Source organism: Echeneis naucrates, chromosome 17 (genome assembly GCF_900963305.1).
Source record: "Echeneis naucrates chromosome 17, fEcheNa1.1, whole genome shotgun sequence".
Lineage (NCBI taxonomy): Eukaryota > Metazoa > Chordata > Actinopteri > Carangiformes > Echeneidae > Echeneis > Echeneis naucrates.
Window position 1 is genome coordinate 8,935,758 of NC_042527.1, and position 20,264 is coordinate 8,956,021.

The 20,264-nt window shown below is 39.5% G+C and overlaps 1 protein-coding gene across 2 annotated transcripts in view; it reads left to right on the top strand.

The window, feature by feature from the left end:
• LOC115057870 (SPRY domain-containing SOCS box protein 4-like) overlaps positions 1-15,242 on the top strand; it is a 61,741-nt gene extending 46,499 nt beyond the window's left edge. For both annotated transcript variants that reach the window (XM_029525098.1, XM_029525097.1), the window contains exon 3: positions 13,222-15,242. In XM_029525098.1, the coding sequence (XP_029380958.1) occupies positions 13,222-13,349 (128 nt within the window). In that variant the 3' untranslated portion in view covers positions 13,350-15,242. The remainder of the gene's footprint in view (positions 1-13,221) is intronic.
• The last annotated feature ends 5,022 nt before the right edge of the window (positions 15,243-20,264 follow it).

Consider the following 20,264-nt stretch of genomic DNA (forward strand, 5'->3'; position numbering starts at 1 on the left):
GGCCCTGTCTGATGTCCTCAGCAAATACTGACCTCTTTGGTTACCACACATCCGACCTTGCATGGCATCATATTTGCGAGCCAAAAATCAGGATTAACTGCCTGCGTCAGCCGAGGGGAGACAGCATTTGTTCAGATGTAATGAAATAGGTGGTAGACCACACGTCCCTCATCACGGCCATAAATTCTGCAATTGCCTCATTATACAAATTGAAGACAGGAAAAAAATATCAAATAATAATGATATACTCAGTAACCATTCTTCTTTTATTTAACACATCACATTTTCTCAGATAGCAGATTTCTTTTATTTATTATTTTTTTTGTTTCTGGTTTTCCCCAAAAAGAAAATTTGACTTTAATTATTGGAGTGTGGGACAATTTCAAATTCTCACATTTCATAAGCATTCCCAGTATTTGGAATGCTGTTTGAACATACTGTGCATACTGCGGTCTGTGATTGCACACTGATTCACATTCCTCATCATTTTAATAGCAAAACCAATCAATTTTAAGCACTCCTGCATCTGTACTCAATATGCAACCAACAGTACATTCACCAAGGGGCAGACAGTGTTTAACAGAATTTATTATACAGCATTTCCTCATGGTGTTTTAAGCTTTTTAAAGTGAGCAGTGGAGGACATATGGCTTCACGTGTGTACAGATTTTGTGCAGTCAGGACATAGTGCGGAACATTTTGGCAAACACTGATTTTAACAAGACTTCTCTTCAGCTATTATCCTGCAGAGATTCTTTATGATAAGCTAAGCTAACTAGCTACTTCCTGTAATGTCACACTTACACTTACAATGCAGGTATGACGTCCCCAAGTATGAAATAATCCCTTTAACCCTCCACCTTTCCTGAGTGAGAGTGTTGAGTGTTGTTGGACGAGAGGCAGAATGAGTCACTGGTGTTGTGTTTTGCTCCAGTTGGACTAAAAGAGGGACTTTAGGCAGCTCTTCTGCCTGGGCTAAAGCTTAATCTTTGACCAACACATGGCCAATATGGAGCTCTTATTCCAGTTTTTGAGTGCTCTCCTCCCTCTCCATTACCACTCTCCTTTCTTCCTTTGTCTCTCCTGTGCTGTCAACTCCCTCATCCTCCTCACTGCTTTGCCTCTTGAGCTCCATCTTCATGATCCTCATCTTTATTTACCTTCCTCTCCACACACTCCCCCTTGGTGTCTTGCTCTTTCCTCAGGCTACCTTCCCACTCCTCTTCTTCCATCTCTAACCTCTGCTCTTCCTCTGGTTACATTTTTATCTTAGTCTTTTGTTTTCTCCTTGCACTTCCCATATTGATTGCTTCCTCCAGACGAGATCTTAGCTGCTTCTCTCTGTGGCTCCATTCCTCCTCCAGCCTTTGGTACTGGGTAGAGAAAAATGCCATTCCCCATTCTCCCGCAACATGTCGTCCATTTTGCTCAGCAAAGCGCTCACCTGCTCCTGCACTCCTTCCCTTCTCCCATCCCCCTCATTTCCTCTGTTCGTCCTCCCCATCCCCTTGTCTTCTTTCCTCTTCCATCTCTGTTTCCACTGGCTCCTCCAGCCTCTGCTCACCCTCTGCTTTAATCTTTCATTCTGGGCTATGACAGCTGTCTTGTTATCCAACACGTGGTATCGATAGCAACACTTGTCCATTAACCAATGCAAGGCAGGGCCCCCTGATTTAATGTGCTCCTCCACGCTGCGCCTTTTTCTCCTCAACAAATCTCCTTGGGTGAACACCACCATTGTGTGTCTCCAGACTGCAGAGGTCAAGATCTCCATCCTCTTTTCCAGTGCTCTCCTCTCGGGCTCGGTGAAGTCCAGCAGAGGTATCACTAACAGAATAATCTGAGGTCCTTTTGGTCCACACAGATCCAATGCTCTCAGTAGTTCAATTTTCTCCTCTTGGGCCACAAACTCCTCAGACAAGCCCCAACCTTGTGCATCCACCACGGTCACATGATGTCCAGTGGTGACTGAGCTGGCTTTTGTGCTGGTCCCCCCTCCTCTGGTGTCAAAAACTGGCCCCCGGCCCAGCACAGTGTTACCAGTAGAGCTCTTCCCTGTCCGTCTGGGACCAACCAGCAAAATCCTAAATTCTTTCAGAGCTGTGGAAAACATAGTGTAAATTGATTCAAAAGATTTCTTGGCAAGATATTTAGCATGGTCTAATGCACTTTCCTTTGATTAGTTTATGAAGAAAAAATATGATTGGGCTGAGTGGAAGTAGTGAATCTGAAGCATTCACTAACAACAATCACGTTTCACTGGACATGAGTCATACTCAAATTAACAACCATCTCTACACTTATTTTGCATTTTTGCACACTTTTGCACAGTAAGTGATAGAAGTTTTCACACATAACTTATTAAAGAAACCCTTTGTCATGTCCAGTAGTAGAGTAGAGTAGAGAGTAGAAGTCCTCTTATCAACACTTACATGTTGTTGCTGAGTTGGGGCTCTTGAGGAGCATAAAACTATCAAACATTTTATGATTCCAGCCAACTAGTTTTCTCTCTTTCAGGGAGGCTTCCATTGAATTCTGAGGCTTTATTGTTTTGTTCTACTTCTTATCAATATCTCTCGTTTACCAAGAGCCACTCAGTGTTGAGAGTCTTTTGATAAGGAGTTTATAAGTGAAGCTGTAAAGATGTTGTAGTTCTGTTGATATTTTCATGATGCAGAGGCAACAAGTTAATTGCTGAATGTTACACACTTGAATGAGCAACGCAAATGACTGCATAATTAGTTTTTCTCACTTGGCGCAGTGCTTTAGGTTCTGTTATATGTCTGTTGTTTGTGCTTGCTGTTGTATATGTATATACTGTGCAGTTGTGAAGGCACCAGTTTGTGTTATGTTGCTACTGTGTGTCTGTAGCCATTCCTGCCATGTTGTATATTACAGCAGAGTAAAGTAGCAGCAGCTTGACAGATCCATACGTGCATGTATAAAACGTTTCCTCTGTGACTTTATGACCTGAATGTTTTCAGTTTTGGTCACCTGTACTGGCCCCATGCTGCTCGTTAACTTCCATGGTCATTGCTTTACAGGCGTCATAACATCATAACAGTTTCTAATCATCAAAACTAAATCGCATCCTGCTTTGTGCAACGAAAATGGCTCTTCCACATCTGTGGAATTACTAGTACCTGCTTCCTTCTCTCTCTACCTCAGTATCAGGACTCACATGTTTGGTCTGTATGCTGCCTTAATCTGAACCAGTGTGCGTCACAGTTTATTTACGCTGAATGTGTTTGTGCATGTGCTGAGTGCCACGGTTGGTCCTTTGTGTCTGCATTTTTACGTCCATTTATGGAAATCAGATGAAGCGGGAAACCGTATCTATACTCTCCGAACAGCACTGTGTGCTGTATACAGTCCTGTCTCACTGCTACAGGTTGCACCATAGCAGTGACAGGAATGTTTTGTAACCCTCCTTGACATTATGAGATGGGACATTTTTGTCAGTTCCTAAGAAAATAATACATGCACTGTTTTTGTACAAAATCAAACGCATTAATTGTGCTCCAGTGGATGACTTTGTGCCAGTTTTGGCATTTGTAGAGTTGTGTGTTTAAATAGACTGCAATACTCAACAGTTTTGAAATGCTAGAACCTCAGCATTCACCTTTACATCAATCTTCCTCATTTAATGCTTTATGACATTATTCAGAATGACACTGGGCAATTTCCTCACTTCCTCACAACTTGCAATCAGCTGCAGTGCTCGTACATGAGTTAGAAGTGGAGGTGAGCATTAGTGGTGATGACTCGTAATGCAGGATTGTATTCTGCTTTCGAGTGAAGGTCCTGTAGACCTTGCTGAAAATCAGCCAAATTCTTATTCAAAGCACTGTACTACAGGGTTGACCCACACCTCTGTCCTTTTTCCTCTTGCCTCTTCTACCTCATTCTTTCTCTCTTTTCCACTGATCTTCTTTCTCTCTTTCTATGTGAACACACTCTGGTCTGTCAGGTTAAGCCAGTGAGGGATCAGCTGCTTTTATCTCAGTCTGCCTCCGTCAGACTGAGGTTGATAGTGTGAGTCCACCTGCTGCGCACACACACGTGTAATAGCTAATGCGTGTTGATGCACGTGTGTCTTTGCTACCTTAATTTACACACAATCCACTGCAGCCACAGCAGCAGGTGCAAACTCTAATTAAACCTTTCCTCATTTTAGTATAGTCCATCATTGACAAGGATACATATATATTTTTATGTCTCAGGGTGGGAGATTATATTATTATGATGATTTTTATTAGATTTGTTATGGTGAAATGGAACACCGTAAAATAATTCCCCACAAGTAATGAAGTTTATAAATAGCACTAGGTTTGATAGTAAAATAATATGATATTAATAACAAAAATACACCTTTGACTTTACTCACCTTCCTCTGTGTGTGTTTTTTCTCTGCTCTGTTTTGCTCTTTGCTCTCTAATCACCTTATCTGCATCAGTTTCACCTGCTTTGTCTCCGACTCTGTCTTTACATTTATATGACAGGCACACACGCACAGTAAACACACTTTCCTAATCAGCTACATCAGGTGACCTTGTCGAATGTGGCTGCCTATCAGATCTGTTTTATATTGTTAACATAAAATATTCATTTCGGATTTCTATATTTTGTTTTCACCTCATCTTACAAAGGATTTCCACCGAACTATTTGCATTCATTCTCTGTTGATCTAAGTTATCACCACTTATGCTGTTATGTCTTTTTACCCAAACATACATTAACAAAATGCCACGGTGGATCAACATCAGCGGTTTCTCTGCAGATTAGCCGTAGGGGTGAGGGATTATTTATCATGCTTGCAAAACTGCATGTAAGCAGAAATATTAATTGGAGTTTGTGCTTCGTAAATTTTGCCAACAGATTTCCTCCAATATTGACGTTTTGATGAGCGAGGTCCACCTCCCTCAGTTGGTAACAGCCAAGGATAACTGAGGGTCAGACAGGCGGGCTGTGGCCTCGTCTCTGCTTATCACCCTCTGTCCTCTTTCTGTGCATCCTCCCCTCTCATCTCATGACCTCTTCCCATTTTTCTCTGCTCTCTCTGTTCTCTTTATTTTTCTACTTCTCCTTCACTTTTCCTCCCCCTGTTTGTCTTATCTCTCTGCTTCACGTCCCAGAGGAGACAGTGAACGGTGGATTTACAGTAATGCAGGATGGTAAAGAGAGAGCGCAGCTTTAAAAAGAAACAGTGCCGTGGCTTACATTACCACCACCTCCTCTCTACTAGCCTTCTCTGCCCACAGTGCCCATCTTTCTGTGTGACACTAATGTGGCTGCTAAGATATGATTCATACCCCCAGCTCTACACAATGAGCACCACCGTTAGTTTTAGCCAAATTTCTTAAGATTGACTTTGCTCTGGGAGGTCTTTAGAAAAAAAAAAAAGATTTCTACACCTCCTTCTCTTCAGTGTGAGTGGGATGGACTTAGTATAATTATGTTTGTAGCCATTAGACCTCCCACGCTGTGGCTGCACCCTATTTTATTTATTTATTTATTTATTTGTTTTAAGTGTTTTCTAAAAAAAATCCTCCACTCAATAATTGTTTGTGCTTTGTGCTAAAAAGTGGTGAAAAGTGTGCAAGGGAAAAAGACATAGGACACCACCAGAAGGTACATTAGCTATGGATAATGTCGACTTCCCTTCGCCTGTGAAGGAGGTTGATGTTTGGCAGGGTTCAGCGTCTTGTGCGTTTGGAAAAAAAGGAAGCTGAGCTCAGAGTAAAGCTATACCTCCTCCTAATCCTTCCTTTGTTTTTGGTTTGTGAGAGGCTTGAAAATGTTCTGTGCCTGTCTTTGTTGTGGCACAAGGCACTTTCTCCATACGAGAGTTGTGATTTAGATTATTGTTAAACTAAACTCTATGCTTCATATTTAGTAGTTTGTGATGTTCTACAAAGAGTATCTGTCTCATTTCACATTGGTAATTAAATAAATTATTAGTTAGTATAATTAACAAAGGTCAGGTTTAGCAAAGACTTTAGTAGTAGTAGTAAGTAAATCTGTTGAAAGCTGTTCAATCAAAAACAGTCAACTGTGTTGAAGGATGCTAACTGATATTGTTTAAATTGCAACTCACTCACAATCTTTGTGCAATAATGCTTTGTTATTGAGGTTTTACATCTTTTTTTTTTCTTTGAAGAGATTTATATTGTTACATGTTATTTAACCATAGTCAGGTCAAATATGTCAAACACCTTCCATATTTACTCCTCACTCTAAACAGCTCAAATATTGGCAAGCTACTGACAGCTTTATCAATCAATTCAGTTACATACACAGCACAGAAACAAACTGATAATTAACTTATCAGTTTGTTTCTTTAAAGGATAGAAACTGCCGGGGACACCTGAAGATGAAAAAAGTCAAAGGTGTTATTCATCTCCTTCACTTCATGATTGTACTGCATTGAAGCAAACATCTCTTCCTGCTAATTCTTGGTTGTATGGTTTTACATTGGTAAGGTAGCAGACAGATATTAGTAGCAGGCACAAATGCTGATAAGCTGGTATCGTTGTTGAAGCTCAGAGCTGCTCTGATGGTTACACAAAGATAAATCCAGGAAATCTTGAGATTCCCCTTTAAATCTCTTGTTTTAACATCTGCCAAGCAGGTGTTAACATTTGTCCTTATGAGCGTGTGAGCTATAGCAAGATTTTCTAACTGCAGCTGCAGCTGGGCTGCATTTGACATATTTCTGTTATCAACTCCATCTTTCTGAGGAATATAAACATGGTTTGCTACTAAACCCCTTTTCTTCCACTTTTTGTTTTTCGCTTCTTAAAAAAAAAAAAACTGTAATTTGACTTTTCAGCTAGCTATAAAACTTGGCACAAAAGAAGCTGTAAAAAGGTTGTAGATCAGAAAGCATTGACACCATTTAATGTTTGTGTTTGTTTTTAAAGATTTGCTGTCGCAGAGATATTTGATTATGACCAGAAAGTAAAGGTAAAGATCCAGCCCTAGATGTGACTGTACTGGGTTTTAATGCCCTTGACTGAGCTGGGAGCGTGAAAGGAGTTTGTTTTTGTTGCTCACATGGATTTTCCTCATCCTTCTTGATTTGCTCATGGTTTTGTTTGTCAGTTTGACTCCCTATATTCGTGACCTTGCATATCCGTGTGTGTTTTCTGCCTGTTTTTCTGCCTGTCAGCATCTCTAAGTCACAGGTTTATGGATATCCTTTGTGTTAATGTTTGTTCTATCGCTAACAGGAAAATATACTGTTCTCGTGCCAATAGTGTGACATTAGATCAAGAAATGAGAAGACACAGCATTGGTTACCAATACGCCAGAGGTCACATTACTGAGCTGCGTGTAACTTGAACTTTTTGGGTCAGGGTCATTGCACATTGGCCCCAACTTTTCCACTGCTAGCGTGTGAAAGCCTTGGAATTACAATTTTGTTCATTTTCATATTATATGGACTTTAATTAAAGGATTAAAGGATTACATGCTCGTATAAATTCTCGGGCTTTGAACCACTTCTAACATCAGGCAGATAATGATAGAAACCGCATTGTTGTCAAGCTAAACACACTCCTGTTTCTCTTGTCTGTTGTTGACATTTCGAGATAATGCCGTTTTCACCGGCAGTGGTGGTGGTGATGTGCCAGCAAAGATCAGACACTCTGGCCTTGGAGAGTTTAAAGAGCCAAAATGTTGAAAAGAGAAGTGTGAAAGACAGGTAGAAAGTAAAGCAGCTGCAGGGGGGTTTCTTCTTTGCAGGTTGGAAGAGCTCTGCAGGAGCAAATGGGAGATAGGTGTATTGTTGCACTAGAGATAGAGCTGTGTCTCCAAGAGGGAGGAAGGCTTGAGAGAGAGGAAGAGGAGAGGATCATATTATCCTGAGCCGTTCTGTATGTAAAGTGCCATCTCCAGTCTTTCCCAGTCAATACTACTCAGCATTACACAAGAGTTTTTTGTTTAACTGTGTCATTTTAAGTCAAAGCTGTGTTTACCGAAACTAATCAAAGTGTATTTATTTTTCTACAGTGGCAGCACCCCTCGAATTAGTGTTTTGTTTTTTTTTTAAGAAGCATGATGTTTTTGTTCTGACTCACAGTGTCACTACTGTCATTCTGTGTTTAGCTCAGCACCATCTGTGATTGCAACATTTGACATGTTTCTTGTTCTTGATTTAAAAAAAAAAAAAAAATGGGGAGGGGGTTGGTTGTGTTGACTCACCATTATATTCTTGTAATGCTGTCTCTCAGACGTCACTTTCTACCACGGGAACCACCCACTTAGAAGATTTACTCATTTGTTCTGTTAACTTGATCCTTCAATGGCTGCAGTTTGACTATAGTTCATCATTTCTGAATATATAAAGTAAGGACATTGCTTTTTTCCCCCTCTGCCTCTAGTTCTTCTCTAAAACTTGCTGATCATCACCTGTCAGGCTTTATTTAGCTTCTAGCCCTTCCTTCAGGTCAGTTTTAACACTCATCATAAAACTGATGCTGCTGTTGCCATTTTCAACTTCACCCCCATTATCATTGTCTACAGACTATAAATCCGGCTCTGCAGTGCATCTCGTTACAGTGCTCCTTTTACTTCTCAGTTTCACTTGTGGAAATCACTTCACACATGGTGTCGCTCTCTTATAGCCAAGTTTTCTTCTTCACTAAAAGCTCCCACAGAAGCATACAATTTTTCTTTCGATAGATCAATTGCAGCAGTTTATGGAAAAAAAAAAAAAAAAAAAAAAAAAAAAAATTGTTGCTGAAAGGTTGCTGGTTTTACTTCCCAGTACCGCCAACATTTTTATGAACGAGGGCTCAGAAGCAGCTAAGAGAGAGCACATAGCATGAACTTTTTTCGACAGTAATGGTCCAGTTCTCCTATAGGGTCCATTCATCTTCGTTAGATCAACACCCAAAAACAGAACTTATCTGACCTGAGAAAGCTGCTTTCGACAAAGTGCTAACAGTCACTGAGAGCTGAATTACACTCTCAGCTCATTTAGACAACCCAAAGCAGAAATTCCATTTATCCCTTATTGCGCAGATTTATTTAAAATCTGAGGCGCAATGATCTCATAGACACACTTGGTCATATCTGCATGGAGCATCTTATTCGGCTTTAAAAAAATATGAAAAAATATGAAGCATTTGTGTTGAACTGCAGGTAGAGCTGAGTGCTGATGTTCATTTTGAGGCGTAATTCTCTGAACACACTGAATGTGTAATGATGCAAAGGTAAATGGCCTAGTGCTGTTCGCCACAGCGGATCTTCTCATTAGCGTCACGGAATGCTTATAGTACTAAACACAACACAAATTGTGTCATTAAGAATTGAATCTTATCATCAATGCCCAGAGAGAATTACAATCAGTTATTAAAGCCGCATAATTACTTGTATAATGCAATAAAAGGTCATTATACAGATCTGGGGCCAGCTGATGATTAATGTGGAGATTATTGCAATTTCTTGCAAATAGCTGTAACTAGATCACCGAAAGCTGGAATAATATTGTGCACACACACCTGGGTTTGTATGAGTAACACATTGAACGGCGGATGGGGCCTCTTTATGAAGAACCCACAGATTATTTTCATTTGATGCTCACTCTTTCTTTGTGGTGGTTGTTATACATAAGACATCAATAGAATATCTTTATGAATGATGATAATGTCTTATAGAGGCTAATGCATCAAGCCAAGCCTATCGAACTGTGTTGTTCCGAGGGTCACATTTCTTGAGCGGTAAGGTCCCGGTGAGGCAAACATATCCCTGGGCTGTTCTCATCATCGATACCATTCTCATTATCTTATCTGTACTTTTTAAACAGTTTAAGAACAGAGTTAATAATGCTTTACTTTTTTATATGTGCTCAGTACACATTTTGAGTAGTAAATGTATGACAGTGCTTTTCCTTTGAATTTTATTCATTTATTTTTTGCAGTAGACTACCAGGAGCCCCCACATCACTAAAACCACCCCTGCCCTCAGTGTCCTGAACTGGATTTCTGAACATTTAGATAATGCACATGTTTTTAGCTTCCTCTGTGTGTTGGCTGCAGTCTGCTCACAATTAAACTTTTGTGTTACAGTTCTCTGAAGGTAATTGCTTTGCGTTGTTGAGTGAGAGTGTCTGGAACCTTGGGCAAACATTCAAGCAAGGTTCCTTTAAAATAACTGACATTCACTATTTGATATGAATGTCCCTTGTTGCATCTCTAAATGTGTAGTTTTCTCTGACATAGTCACGAAGAGCAGGGTCTCTCTGTCTTTGTGTGTGTGTGTGCTGCTCTGTGCTCCAGCGTATGACCCAGAGTTACCACCACCCATCATGCATAACGGAATTAAAGGCAGACAGAGGAGCTGATAATGCATTATGGAAAAGGGCTCTATGAATAGTATTCCTGATATTGCTGTAAGAGAAATTCCTTCTGGAGACTTGAATCCACTTTGGTCTTTTTCTTTTTTCATCTGTAATTAAGGCTAATTAAGAGTATTTTGTCTGGAGAGCCATTGCAGTACAACTAAGGATATTTTTCACTCTTTCAGCCACGTTATTATCATTTCATATCTCGTTATTTTAAGTAGTCAAGGTATTTTCTCCAGAGGGGCGACTGGCAGTCGCTCTGTCCTCTTAGCAACCACTGGGTTTTCTGCTGAAACTGTCTCCACAAGTCTACGGGCACACTCACATTAATTGGATTCGGTAGAAAATTGTTCTCCTTGACAGACACACACATGCAGCATGCACACCTCTCACTCAAACACAATAACCTCAAACTGGCATTCTCATACCCAGTCCCTGATTTCAATTCAGTCCAGAAGTTGTGTGTGTGTGTGCGCGTGTGTCTGTAGCCTTATGTCAGTGTATCTTCATGTAGTAAAGATGTCATGTTCAGATTACTCTTTTGTCGACTTTTATGCAACTTTAGTTTTGATGTAAACAATGAAGCTTCCCTGTCCATAAATACTTTGTGCTAAAAGAGATTTTATTCTTGAAACAAACATTAAAAAAAAGCCGCTGAAATGGTTCATTCATTCATTCATTAGTTTCTGAAAGATAATTAAGTTTGGCTTCATTTATCAAGTATGTGAACTAAAGAACAGACATCACAACTTCCTGTGATGCAGAAAACTTTTAATTTTTATTTGACTTTATATACACATCAGTAATCAGCAGATAATTTTCGCATCACTTAACTGCAGCTGATTGTATCTGATGTTGACTTCACTCAGCTACTGTATTCCATATCAATGTGATGAGAGCAGCTGGTATAAGAGCAGTGTAATTGAGAGTCGAGAGGTCACAGTAAAAACCAACACTTGACCTCCAAGGACACACAAAGAAATGAAGGGGATGTATGATTTGTGCGTCTGTGTGGAGGCTTGTCCGTGCTGCTGTTGGTTTAACCTTGAACACACACACACATTAGCGCAGCTACAAAAATCAGTCCATAGAGGATGTCCCGGATCAAAACAGGTAATGACGTGTGTGTGGTTTTTTTGTTTTGTTTTTTTCCCCTCAACAATATGAGCAGGGTCCTCACAAAGCACGTTACAGCTCAACGTGATCTATAACACGAATCAAGCAATTACCTCACAGGCTGTGACAACTCAACAAGTCTTTATTTTGACTTTACACAAATGCAATTTTAAAATCCACCTTGCTGTTCCGGTTCAAATCTTTCTCACCCCCCCCCCCCTCCAGTTTTCTCGCTTCCTGAGCAGCTTCCATTGTTCCCGTTCTGCTTCATTTCTCTATTTCCTCCGCTGATGGTTAGGTGGTATTGTTTTGTTCAGAGGGTCATTTGGTCCAAAGGTTGGTGTGTTTGGATATTGGAGCAGTACAGCATGTTCCTGACTCTGTGTGTGTGTGTGTGTGTGTGTGTGTGTGTTTCCTCAGGTGAAAGAGTTTTAGGTTGTTGGTCGTTGGATTATTTGGTACTTCCCTCCTTCTCACTGCTGTGCTCTGTAACCAGACTGCCCAAAATGTATACTCTTAAAGTTAAAGCTAACTGGGTTGCATTTTCAGCATATGGAAGTGACTGATCTGTTTTTTGCTTTCTTACAAGACAGACACTATTAACATTCACAACATGTCTCAATGTAAGATGAGCAGCTCATAAAAAAATCTCAATAAATGTGACACATAAAATAACAGATGTAGCATACTTACCCTTAACAACTCTGCTATTTTACGATCCAAACACTGGAGACTCACAGCTGTTCAGTCACCAAGGTCGCATATGATTCACCTCAACTGGAGCTGAAATGAATGAGATCGTATCAATATTCTTGTGAAACTACACAACCATCAAAGCTTCTTCAGACATTCACAGACATTCATAGACAGGTCTAGCAGACAGCAGTCGAAAGTATCATTTCATGGTTTACACAGTTAACTTTAATGAACTACAACCAACGGAGCAATCAGCACTTGGAAAAATTTTGAGGCTGTTGCCCAAATGTTTTCTATGTAACTCCCTGATAATAGATATAGAGAAGTCCTTACGATCAGGTCTTACCCAACTGGGCACCAGCTACATTATGAAACTGCCAATGGAAAACCAATCAAGCATCTCTGCCAAGCTATATTCAGCCAACAAATCATTCAGCATGATCATTTTAGTGAATCATATTTGGGTTGGCTTGATATTTTAGGAGTTTTGGAAATAGAAGTTACCACAAGATCAGCAGTTGGATGTGCTTCTCAGTGGGCATTCATTCGTATGCCACAACATGGAGACAGCTTAGTTTTTTCTTTTTGAAGCACCATAGCTCGTCTTCCTCCTCCTACTGCTCCTCCCTGTGGTTTGCGTGTCCTTCAGCTCAGACTACAGCAACCTTATGTATCATTTACCTCTTTAACCCTCGTGTGGATATGAAGGTCACTGAGAACGCTCAGCAAGAACTCATCTGACTGTATTCCACAAAAACACAATGTTTTCATACACAGGCAAAACACTAACAATATATACGTAATTACATTTGGACATTTGAAAGTCAGAGTGACAGATTGTTTTCTTGGTGTTGATTGTTGGAATATGTGTGTGTGAAGAGCAGGAGGGACTTTGTTGTCCATCACTATCTGCTTCATTCATGCAAATATAAAAAGGTGGAAAATGCATTTGTGACATACCACATGCGCTCATGAGTCACGCTTTTAGATTGTAGTTTTTCTTGCATTCTTCCCAAATGTCTCCTATCCTCCTTAAAATCTCTCTTCTTTCTTCTTCCCAGCTGAACCTCTTCCTTTGATGGACCTGTGTCGGCGTGCGGCCCGTCTGGCTTTGGGTCGGGAGCGGCTTCAGGAGATTGAAAGCCTCCCACTGCCCCAGTATCTGAAAAATTACCTCCAGTACCAGTGACTGACTCCAGCAGAGTACAAGGACAAAACCCAGACCTCCAGAAAGTCTGAAGCTGGAAGGTATCATGAAATTAATTAAAAAAGGTGCAAAGAGGAGGTAATGCATAGAAAGATGTCCACGCTGACAGTGTGTGGTCTCAAATGAAGATGGATTTATAGGACAGTTAGAAGGATGGTGAACGAACTCACAGTTCACTTAAAAGACAGGACAGCACCAGCTTCTTTGGATTTCCAGCTGCTCTTTAATTTGTTTGGGACTTGAAATAAATTATTAATGATGGCATCCCATCAGTGTTTCACTCATCCAGAGAGGAAGCCCATCCTCAGATGGCGTGATTAAGTGGTGGTAAAAAGCAACCACTGCCACCTAGTGATGAGAATTACAAACTGCATGGAGAAAGCACACTAATCCTATCCCCGGGGGCCTTTCTGACATCCAGTCAGCAACCATATCATTGAGTTGGACACCACAGAGTGTATTTCTGGTCTCCACTGGTACAGGTGACAGGCTGCAGAGTCGAGACGAGTTAGAGGACTTAAGCTCGAATGTGTTTCTTTTTAATGTGAGGACGGCCAAGAGCTCACACTGCATACACAGCAGGTCAATACACGGCTGTGGGGGAGTGTATTAAAGTTCAGCACAAGAGACATTATCTCCTGGCCTAACGCAGCGACTGGTGATAGTTCAGCCCTTTTCAGACATGAAATAACTAACGTGTATCAGTTAAAAGAAACTGGCAGCAGGTGGAGTTTAAGAGGAATTAAGGATTTAAAATTCCATTTACCATTAAAGGCTTAATGACGATGTGTGGGATATTCATTATTTATTAGTCTATTTTTTCTATTTATCTTCAATGAGTGTTACATTTAATTGCTTTAGATATACAGTATAATCATCGTTTCATTGGTGCAGATAGCACAGGAAGTCAAATTGTAACTGTCAAAATAATTGTAAAACCCAATCTGTAATTACAATAAATCAGATTTTCTAGTAATCTCAGGAATAAAAAATAAATAAATAAATAAAAATGGATCTTGAAATAATTGACTAACTTTCATAAATGAATAAGAACCAATTCATTGAGCTTGGGGAAAACATTTTCTAAGCCTCAAAAGAAATGACCTCAATTGTCTTGTGCGATTCCACCTCACATTAAGAAGCTCTCATTGTTTTGATGTGCACACTTTTTCATTAATATGGGACCATGTTCAACTAAGACTTGCACTATGTGGGAAGTGTTGTACTGCTGGCTTGTGCGTCCAGCTTATTGAGAACGTTGTAACGGCTTTTACACAACCAGCTGCATGTCTAAAAGGGGCTTTGAAGCAAATGGGACAAAGCTGCCTGTTGTTTAAAGTGTTCAGTTGCACTGAGGAACATTCCTGACAGGAAACTAAACCATGTATTATGATGTCAATCATGACCAAAGTATTTTGTACGAAGCCATGAAGTGGATGAATGTGTCTGAAGGAGCTGTCCGTCCTGGCCTGCCACAGTGTAATCTCCAGTTGGTGGTGAGCGGCGCCTCACCTGCGGCTGTTTGTAGCACCCTGCTGTAGCTTAACCGGTACCAGACAGTATCTGTCTGCTCTCAACACAACTGTCTTAATGACCGCAAACAATCAAACAGGACCAGAGCAGATCTAGACTCACCGGATCTGAACTAAAGACTGAAGATTATAGAAACGTTACTGCCACTGCAGTAGCGCGCGCACACACACACACACACACACACACACACACACACACTTCCCTAAAAACAGCTTGAGTCACTTTTTTTTTTTTTTTAACTTCTGAGTTTGTATCCTATATAATTATTATTATTAATATTATTGTGAGGGTGAAGTCTGATGATAGGATGATGTTTACTTATGACAAACTGGTTCTTTTTTTTTTTTTTATGATCAGTGATGTTACATTCAGGTAAATGTAATACAAAGATGGTGAGTGGGGAGAGAAATCAAAACTATTTTTTTCAATGCTGCTTTTATTATTATTAATTATTATTATTATTATTATTATTATTATTTGTGATGGTGGTGGTCCTACTTCTATTTCTATGTCAGGATGGGGAGAAAAGGACCATTTCAGCAAAGTAGTAGAATGTATGGACAGGCAGTGCATTTGAGATGTCAGATATGAAATGTGAATAAAATCCAAGTGAATTTGAAAGCAAAATATTTTCTCTCTTCATTCTGTATCCAAAAACATCACAGCTGATGGTTTCTGGGAATACCTAATATAGACTCATCCAAACTCAGACTGGGGACTGCTGCACTAAGTAACAAATGAGCCCCATGGGTCAACTGATTCACTTTGAGCATTTTTAAATTGTATCTGAGGGAGCATTTAATGATGGAGGCCTTGGCAAGAAAAATTGGGCTATAAACTATTTGGCTGTACATTCTCCATATTGTCAAGAGTGCCGTTTCTGCTTCAGAAAGTAAATAGCTAATGCTCAGCTCATCAGCTGCTGCAGCTGTAAATACAGTTCAACTACAGGAGAGCCCAGACTGAGAGCTAAGTGTCTCTGCTGCACAATGTGGGATCAGATCCGGCTCTCACTGTCCAAACTTCCTGGACAGACTGGTGTTTGGAAGATCAATCATCCTAAAGCTACAGGTCAAATAAACATAATTTAACAGCACCACAAAGTCTGCTCACAAGCACAAGCACAAGCACACACACACACACACACACACACACACACACACACAAGCACACACACAAGCTTACTAATGGAGTAGTAAACAATATGGCCTTTTGCCCCGTCTACTGTGAGGGACTTTTGGATTTTTGATTACATCTTTTATCTTATGGTAACAGAAACATAAGTCAACCTGTCAAACCTGTTTCCTAAACATTTTCAGTTGCGTTGGTGAAAGCTAGTACAATAATACAACTGATAAAAATACGAAAAGTCCCATATCCAAAAACTCACTGACAAAAAAGTTCAACCTAACTATTTATGACTTTCATTATAATTTAAGATACAACATTATTGGATTATCATCTATTAATTACTTTCCTGTATTTTACCAGGAGGTCCCATAGAGATAAGAAATAATTATCTAGTTTCCAAACGGTACAAGTTAGCAGCTGTGCAAACACACTACATAATAAAGCAGCTAATCCAAGACGCATTAACACACCAAGTTTCCACATTTAGTCAAATTTACTTGAATTCTGTTCTCACTGCTAATATTTTAAGCTACAACACATCTCATTTTTGAAACATATGGTGTTTGATGCAAACAATTGTAAATAATCAGGGATTATAGATGCTAGATGGTTGAGTATAAAGTACATTTTATTTGCCAAATACCAATTAAGTCCATGTACAGTGGATACTTAGTTTCTATCAGGCAAAATCCTGTTTTTCACAGTTATGTTTAAAAAAAAAAAAAAAAAAAACATGTACTGTAGAAATGTGTGTCTGTGCACAGATGCAATCAATATTTTGCATCTGTCATCTCGTCTGACGTGAAAAGTGACTTATTGAACTGATGTGTACAGAGAAAGACACATTGCAGAGTTGTAGTCGGATAAAACAGTTTTGAATGTGACCATCACAGCGTCAGTACCTCAGTGACCAATAGGAACACTGAACACATTTTAAATAAATAAATAAATAAATAAATAAATAAAAAGGTGATGGAACTATGTAGATCCTACTTTGCCCCAGAATCCAGAGAAATGTCATGTTGTTGCACAGTTCATGATGGGGGAAAAAAAATAAATAAATAAATAAATAAATCTGTGCAAAATTATTATTGGGAATTTGAAGTTTGGAGAACCCCCCAAACACATCCAGCCCTCCACAGCCTCCTCTCTCCTCATGAGGAGGCGTGAGGGTGGTCTGCTGTAACAAGAGTCCTAATAGAAAGAGTCAGTCTGTCAACAGCTGTCCGTTTCATACAAGGATTTGTTTGTAAATGACAAACATTATTTATAATGACATAACATTATGACCACTTGGATAGTATTGTGTTGCCAAAACAGAACTTACCAGTCGATGCATGGACTCCAGACCCCTGAAGCTGTGCTGTGGCGTCTGGTACCAAGCTGTTAGCAGCAGATCCTTTAAGTTCCGTAAATTGTGAGGTGGGGCCTCCACAGATTGGACTTGTTTGTCCAGCACATCCCACAGAAGCTTGATTGGATTGAGTTCTGGGGAATTTGGAGGCCAAGTCACACCTCAAACCATTCCTGATCCATTACACTGCTGAAAGAGGCCACAGCCTTTTTCCTTGAGAGGGTGTCCATGGTCTGCAACAACACTTAGGTAGGTGATCCGTGTTAAAGTAACATCGACATGGACAGAAGGATTTGCACTTTCCCAGCAGAACCTTGCCCAAAGCGTCACACTGCCTCTTCCAGCTTGCCTTCTTCCCATAGTGCATAGTGCCAAGTGTCCCACAAGTAAGTGACACACAAACATCTGTGAAAACTTGATTCATCATGGTCCTCCATGGTCCAGCTCTGAGGCTCATGTGGCCATTGTCAGCACTTTGGAACGTGCACACAGATCAACATGGGGAACCTGACTGCTCTGCAGTAAACTGACACCTTTCTATCAGAACTCACTCAACTCCTGATGCTTGGCCTGCTTCCAACAAACTGTTCCCCTGCTGCCTAATATATCCAGCCCACTAACAGGTGCCATGATGAAGAGATCATCAGTGTCATTCACTTCAGCTGTCAGAATCTTCTGCCTGATCACTGTGTTTTATTTTGGAGATAAAACTATTTCATTTCTGTGTGTCATATTATCATCAATTAAAACACAGAACTTCCAAACTCACCAAGAGTGAAATTAATCATTTCCACAAATATTGATAAATTTTGCATGTTTACCCGTAAGTCGGATAATGAATGAAACAAAAACGTGTGTGGAAATGTTTGTTTTGGTTATAAGCCATAAAAAGCAGAGGGGTAACAAATCCTCTGATTTAAAGCTGGCAGTTTCTCTTCGGTAACTGCTTAAACAATTGATGGAGGCTGATTTATTACTAAAAGAAACTTTGCGCCTCTAATTTTACTCCCTAAATTTCATGGATGTGCACCAGGTTATTAAAGTCTTAGAGAGAAAGCATTGGAACAAAAGATCGCACACAATGGATTACATTATAACAAGCATTTAAAATGCAACAGCATGTTAGTGATTAAAAAATGCTTTTTTTATTTGTCTGATGTCTATGAGTTCTTACTATTTGTACTCTACTGAGTAATGATTGCTCCCTTTAAACTTCTTGCATAGTTTAATTTCACTAAATATTGAATTGATGGGATGAAGGGATTTGTTGAGTCTCTATAAATAACTGTGGAAAGAGTTCAGTCTACTCCTGTTCTATGTAAAGTGCCGCATCTCTGTTATGATTTGGCGCTAAATAAATACATTTGATTTAATTGATTTGAAGTGATCCAATATCAAAAATATTGATTAGAAAATGTAAAATATATTGGAAAGAAGATCTGTGAAAAAAGACTGTGCACATGGTGAAGACAAAGGAAACTACATCTGTGGAAACAAATGAACATTATGAACAATATTTCACTTCCACTCAACAACACCAGGATATTCAGCTGCGAGATGAATATAATAAAAATAACTTTGATTCTTTTTTTTTATCTTAGTTATTTGTTTTATCCTTTGTTTTTAAAAAATGAAGATATTGAATCATGTAAATTCAAATAACTGTTAAGTCTACAGTGTAACTATAGTGAATACATTATTGAGGTCAGGGATTTATATTAGTGGCATGTATTTTGTAAATCTGAGGCAACGTGCCTTCATGTGATCTTACTCACTCTCCTAGCTGAGACACATGACTCTTAAACATGCGTGAACTTTTACACATCTATTTCAGCTTGATATAAAATCGTTTGTAATTATAACATTATTTCATCATCATTTTAGATTTTTTAATCATGAGCCCAAAGTCTCAGTAAACCCACAGAAACAATGTAGAAAAAGTAGAAACAATGGTTGGTTTTGGTGATTCCCTCCCTTCCCTCTCCACTAAAACGTAACTGCGAAAGGTCAATCAAACCACAAATATCAAAAAGACTTTTTTTTCCTTTTCAAATGTTTTGGGATTTAATGTGACCATGATATTTACTGCAGCGTATTTCAGTAAAATAAATACAATGATTAAAATGCGACTACAGTGAGCCCTTCCTTTCTTTGATCTGTTGGTGTTTTCCCCAGCAGAGGTCAGGGATGCTCCACAGCAGCTTGTCATTGATGTGGACATTAATAATTCAGACAACAATGTGTTATCCTGCTGTGAGTTTTGTGCGCCCCCACTAACAGATTTGAATTTATGATTTGATTGCATGAATGTTTATATGTTCATTAGTTTAACTGTTCTTCACATTATCTGTGAGGGGATTTTCTAACACATTTGTTTCAAGCTTGTGATAACTTACAATAATGGCAGCACAGCAGCATAGTGGTCAGCGTTGTCGCCCCATAAGAAGAAGAAGTTTGCATGTTCTCCCCATCCAGGTACTGCGGTTTCCTCCCACCATCCAAAGACATCATGTTTGGGTTAACTGGTGACTTTAAACTGTCTGTAGGTCTGAGTGTTTGCCCTATTTCTGTATTTTAGTGATAATAACTATCTGCTCTGATTCTCCTTCTGCATTTGAAGGAGTTTTGGGGCCTGCATGAAGAGAATGACACCATTCATGTCACAAGAAAAAGCAAAACCCAGAGGCACCTCAAAAAAGTCTAAATATATTATTTTCTCTTTTATATTTATCCATCTTCAGATTTATTTTAGAGGGCTTTTCAGAAGTGGCTAACAGTTCAAACAGCCCCTTTTCTGTATGTACACATACTTTGTTGAAACTCTTCTATTAAAGGTGATGCAAAGAGAAAGAATATACAGACGGATGTTGAGCTGTACA